Genomic DNA, 6,000 nt, shown 5'->3' with positions numbered 1-6,000 from the left:
ATATATATATATATATATATATATAATATTAAAAATATAAAAATAAAGATCAAATCAACATGTCATTTCATGTATCGACAAAATGGCATTTACCTACTATCCACAAGTAAGCATTTTTACAAAGAATCTCAATTTCGTATATATATCAACTAACATACGTCAAAGTTACTAAATTAGCATGCAGATGGTGTCGGCCCTTAGCCAACATTTTTTTGCTTTCTGCTGAATCGAAACAGTTTTGGTATTCAAGTTTATCCTTGTTCGCAGAAATTAAAGTACACACTACTAACCGTGGGACGCATATGCTGCTTGTGGGTAATTATCGTTTCTCGAAAGACAGAACTGTCGGTGTCATGACAAGATGGCAGTGCTCGGTCAGATCGCGCACTAAATGCAAAGCTTTCATCAAGACCATCGACGGGGAAGCCGTCGTCCTGCAACTGACTCATAATCACGACTAGAAACTAAAAAACGTTACTATTAGAAATAACTAACGTTATTTGCAAAGACGAAACTATAAATACAACAAAGCAAAGTAGTTTTAGATTTAAAACTAATACCACCTATATTTTTATAATGTTTTGCTCTCGTTGCAGTACTGATGCAATATCGTGACGATACCTTTCGCGTATCGTTTTTTATCCCTTGATGTAATTACCATGCAATTACCTTGCGCATATTTCAGAGCACAGAAATAACCAGAAGTTGAAAGGTGATTTTACTTGGACCTTACCGTTGGCTTACGAGTACTTATCATTTTATTTATTAATCTAATGATTTAATGTTATTGCATTTCAGTGCCGATATTTGAAAGTACCAAGTCTGGGAATCTGGTAATGATACTTGGGGCGTACCGTTTCAATAGAAAGAGGCGGTCCACCGGGCCAAAGATCAGATGGAGCTGCGTGAAGACTAACATTGGATGCCGCGTGTCTATCGTCACGGTGGACGGATATGTTGTAAAGAGGTTCAATGAACCACATAACCATTTTTAAGGCATCCTAGCCAAGATCCATTCCATTGATGTGGTGCAAGGAAAGGTGTCGGGCACAAAAGCGCGTGGTAGGTCACCAATGCGCTGGGCTGAAAACAGCTCGAGCTCGTGTTTAGTGCAAGATATGAGAATTTTCAAATTAATTGTAAAATAAATAATTATTGAGTAAATTAATTACTTAAAAAATATATAATGACATGTTTTGTACATTACATGCTGCAAGTGTTTTATTTTATGATTTAATCGTTAAATAATCGTTTATTTAAATGAAAATCTATTTTTTTACATATGGAAATTATGTTACAAAAAAATGTTTGTTTGTAAACAAAATAAATTATTTCAAATAATTTGGATTTCATCGATATGTTGGTACTACATACCGTGTTTACTATTATTTTTTATTATACGTATTAAAATACTTACTGTGTTTATAAGAATAATTAAAAAATATTTATTATATTATAATTGATCACTTAATTTATTAGATACTGGCCAGAATGACGTCATCGAAGTAGAATATTTACAAGAAAACACGAACAATCAAGCAAAAACATTTAATAAAAATTTAGAAATAAATGAAATATTTCATTCATATGATGACTTAAAAAATAGAGTGAAAGAATTTCAAGCAAATACTAACTCTGTATTTTACATACGAGACTCTATCTCCATAGAGAAATCCAGACGACAAGGTTCGAAAAAATATATGAATGACGTATTACGATACAAGATGGTTAAATATTGGTGTATTAATGGAGGAAAAGGAAAAGATGGTTGCCAAGCCTTTTTTAAAGTTAAAATAACTGCAGACGGAAAATGTTTATATATTTCGTCGTTTGATTTGTCACATAACCATATTCTTGAAAAAATACAGCGAAAGCCTATCATTAGCTACGACGATGTATTTATCCGTGTAACGTAGGACTGTGTGTAGTCTATTCGTCCTTGAGTCCTTGTAACAAATAGTCCTTTCGTGTGTCGAGCGATGGACTAACAGTCATTAAATTAGTCGATATAAAAAGTAGTATCATTCCAGTTTTGTATTTAACGATTAAACAGAAAACAATATTGAGTATTGTATTCATTTTGTATTTCTTTCCTCTCCTCCATTCCTATGCATCTTTAGATCCTGGGCTCGAATACTGAGTCGGGTTATGAAATTTTGAGTTTTCTTTCTTACCTAAATATTTTATAGCAGTCCAGAGTTGAAGATGCCGCGGTTACAGCTTCGTGCTTCGAAGAGGAAACCCGGTGATTATTATTATTGTTAATATCTTGAAGTATCTGTCACTAGAGTCAAATAGCACCATCATCTTTTCCTATAAAAAGGATTCCTGACCCTGCAGTGGTCTATTATACAAGCAGACGCCCCGCGGTTTCACACGCGTAGTTTCCGTTCCGTGGGAATACAGGGATAACAATATATTATGATACTCATAAATAACGTATCTATCTATTGGTAAAATAATTTTCTAAATCGGTCCAAATCTCCAGTTACCCCTACAACCTCAGAAACTTTAACTCTTTAATTTTTTTTAATTTAAGACAAATTAGCCCTTTTTTGGAATTTAAACTATCGTTAGTGTTATTCATATCCAATCACAGGCGAACTGTAATAAATGTCTTTGTTCCTCCTTTGTGCTTTGGCTACTGAAGCTATTTGGCTGAAATTTGGAATTTAAATAGATTTTACTCTGGACTAACACATAGACTACTTTGCATCCTGAAAAGTCCATAGTTTCTTCCATAGTTCCATAGTGAATTCCACGGGGACGAAGTCGCGAGCATCCGATAGTTTATTACAAAACTTGGCTCAAACTCCCGTGATATAACTTCGAAGTATGCCTAACTAGTTTCGAACCCATACGAGGGTTATATAATAAAAGTCTCATATATAAATAGTAAATACCAATAACAGTCAGGGCCCTGGTTCTTGCAAAGCGGTGCGAGCCAAACTCCACGAAAAACCAACTTATGATTAAGAGAATAAACGAATTTTGATTTTGATGCTGAGGACTATTAGTTCTTTTTTCAGATCCACAATTCGAAGAGACTCGAACTGGAAATCTGGTGATGACTCATGGTGGATATCGTTATAATAGGATTCGTGCTAGGGGACCGAGACAGAGATGGAATTGTGTCAAAACTCCGTCTGTATGTCGAGTCGTTGTTATTACAGTCGACCAAGAGATTGTGAAGATATCGAATGAGCCCCATACACATTGATGTACAAGTTATTAACGTAACCATAGACGTAATAATAAGTCTAGATACCGTCTCCTGAACTAAACAGTGAAGCACCTTCTACGACGCCACAAAAGAATTCTTGCGGCTAAAACTTGAACTAAAATTGATAGCGCTTTACACAAACGGCAAAAAGAGCGCCATTACCAAATAACAATGAGCGCCATTAAGAAATTAGCGCCGTGTCTACGGGACATGTTTTGTGGCGCTGAGTTTACACGCCGCAAGGCACACAGATACACATATGAAGACAGATCGCCATTCATTTCGTATACTTGGCAATACATTTTACACTTCTACCACTACCTTCAGTTGTTTGACAGCGAGATACCGTCTGCATATTTTATAAGTCTATGTATAGATAACTATAATAAAATAATAGAACTAGAATATCTATCTATTCATTTAACATGTATTTTTTTCAACATTGTAGTTTTTATATTTAAACTACGACTGTGATATTAAAAAATAGTGATGTATATTTGGTTATAGTGGTGTGAACTTAAATTATATTTTTCAAGCTATCGATGACTTCTAATTCAGTGTTGGTGTTGCAGGTCTTAAATTTGAGACGACTCGTTCTGGCAACCCTGTAATATTGGTGGGGAGTCATCGCTATAACAAAGTTTTACGGTGTATGGGGCCGAAGATCCGATGGACATGTGTGAAGACTCCCATGGGATGCAAAGCGGTCGTTTACACTATCGATGACGTAATCATTCAAACTAAATACGATCACAATCATTAAAAACGGATATAGGTATAAGGTTCTCTTCAAACTAAATAACGAACCTTGTAGAAAATTATCAGCTTTTTTTTTTTCATAAATGTCAAATATTTTTAGTGGTTGTCAAATTTTTAGTAAGTATTTTTATTATTAAACTATTTTTCTACATGCGTGTACGAAGGTTAGTTCTGTGCTAGGCTCAAAGGAGTTAGAACTCAGAGCTGTAAGGCCAGGTTCAAATAAAAAGTGTTCAATGCAATGCAACATGCGAATTTTGATGACTCAGTTGATAATGCGCTGACTAGGCAGCTAGACGTAGGGAAACGATTGATGGCCCGACAACTCATTTGGTGGGTTTTTTTTTATTTTTTATTCTTTACAAGTTAGGCCTTGACTGCAATCTCACCTGATGGTAGGTGACGATGCAATCTAAGATGAAAGCGGGCTAACTTGTTAAGTGGAGGATGAAAATTCACACCCCTTTTCGGTTTCTACACAACATCGTACCGGAACGTTGAATCGTTTGGCGGTAGGTCTTTGTCGGTAGGGTGGTAACTAGCCACGGCCAAAGCCTCCCACCAACCAGACCTGGACCAATTAAGAAAACCTCAGTCGGCCCAGCCGGGGATCGAACCCAGGACCTCCGCCCTTACCACTGCGTCACGGAGACCGTCAAAAAACTATACTACTGTACTATACGCGTTTACTTTATTTCACAACAAAAATTCGTTTATTCAAAATTCATTCTAGAAAATAAATAAATACAGCCGACAACCAAGACAACTGGTTCTTTGTTGGAATTCGATCATTTGATTTATATATTTGGTACTAAAGATATATGCATTTCAAAAATATTTAAGTGTTTGTAAGAATTGAATTTAGAATTAGAACAAAAATTTGTACTGTACAATTTTTTTAATAAAAATAAATAAAAAAAATCTGTTTATTTCAGGCCTTGTTGAGTTGTTGACCCATAGTTATTAGTATAAAATATATATTATCCCTGCAATTCTACTAGAACGGGAACCACGCGGGTGAAACCGCGCGGCGTCATCTAGTATAATTTAAGATTTTGATAAAGCATTTCGTCGACTTTAAAAATTTATTTGATTAGACTTACATAAACAGATGCCAAAAAATACTTCTTTAACGTACTCTTTGAGATATCTTTAATAATATATTTTTATTTCTTAATATTAAGGTATTAGTCTTTATTAGCATTTTATAGTAATTGTTTTATTGGAATAATTGTTGAAAATTAAATAAGTCAAAATAGTTAAATAAAGGAGAGATTAAAATATTACCATATCGTTGTTATACGAACAACGCCTTTTATAAAAATAACATTGATAAACGAACTATATATAAAATATTAAACTACTCTATGCTTTATGTTGAAACTACTTATAAATAAACTCTTTTGTTTTATATGTGTATGTGTCTCTTTCATTTCTATACTACAGCCTTTTTTGATGAGTACTGTTTACCAACAAAGAAATTAGAAATGAGGGTATAAATCACTAGTCATTTCACACCTAATAATAATTCTAATTAACTTGTTCTAATATTAATGAAAATAAATTTGATTAATAAGCTTAGAACAATTAGATATGGTTAATATATTTTGTATAACATTTTATAAACAAACAATACACAATTTAAAATAAATTAGTTATGAAACGACATGCAATTTGTACCTTCACTTTAATTTCTATGTTGGTAAACAGTATTCATCAAGACAGGTTTTAGTATAGCTCTTAAGCTTTTGTTTTTCTGTCTATTTTTTTCATTATATTTATATTATTATATGGGTAGTTCATTTATTTTTATTTTTATTTTGCATTTGCATGGCTTTCTTTCCAGTTCCAGTTTACGGCGTGAACAATCGCGGTAGATACATAATCAAAATCGGCACGTATGAATTTGTGAAATCGACTGAACGAAAAAAAATGAAAGATCCAGTGCGTTGGCGATGTCGTCGAAAATTTTGTAAAGCCAGAATATTTACGGAGAATGATTATATTGTGAGCACTAT

General features: G+C 33.8%; 1 protein-coding gene across 37 annotated transcripts in view; it reads left to right on the top strand.

The window, feature by feature from the left end:
* Positions 1-6,000, top strand: part of LOC112049969 (protein tramtrack, beta isoform) — a 536,667-nt gene that overhangs the window by 137,848 nt on the left and 392,819 nt on the right. The window contains exon 5 of one of the 37 annotated variants that reach the window (XM_024088174.2): positions 1,480-2,062. The exons of the other annotated variants lie outside the window; for them this stretch is intronic. Within the exon in view, the coding sequence (XP_023943942.1) occupies positions 1,480-1,916 (437 nt within the window). The 3' untranslated portion in view covers positions 1,917-2,062. Of the gene's footprint in view, positions 1-1,479; positions 2,063-6,000 lie in introns of those variants that run through there. 37 annotated transcript variants of the gene reach the window in all.

Source organism: Bicyclus anynana, chromosome 10 (genome assembly GCF_947172395.1).
Source record: "Bicyclus anynana chromosome 10, ilBicAnyn1.1, whole genome shotgun sequence".
Taxonomy (NCBI): domain Eukaryota; kingdom Metazoa; phylum Arthropoda; class Insecta; order Lepidoptera; family Nymphalidae; genus Bicyclus; species Bicyclus anynana.
This window is presented reverse-complemented; position numbering and strand designations above follow the sequence as displayed.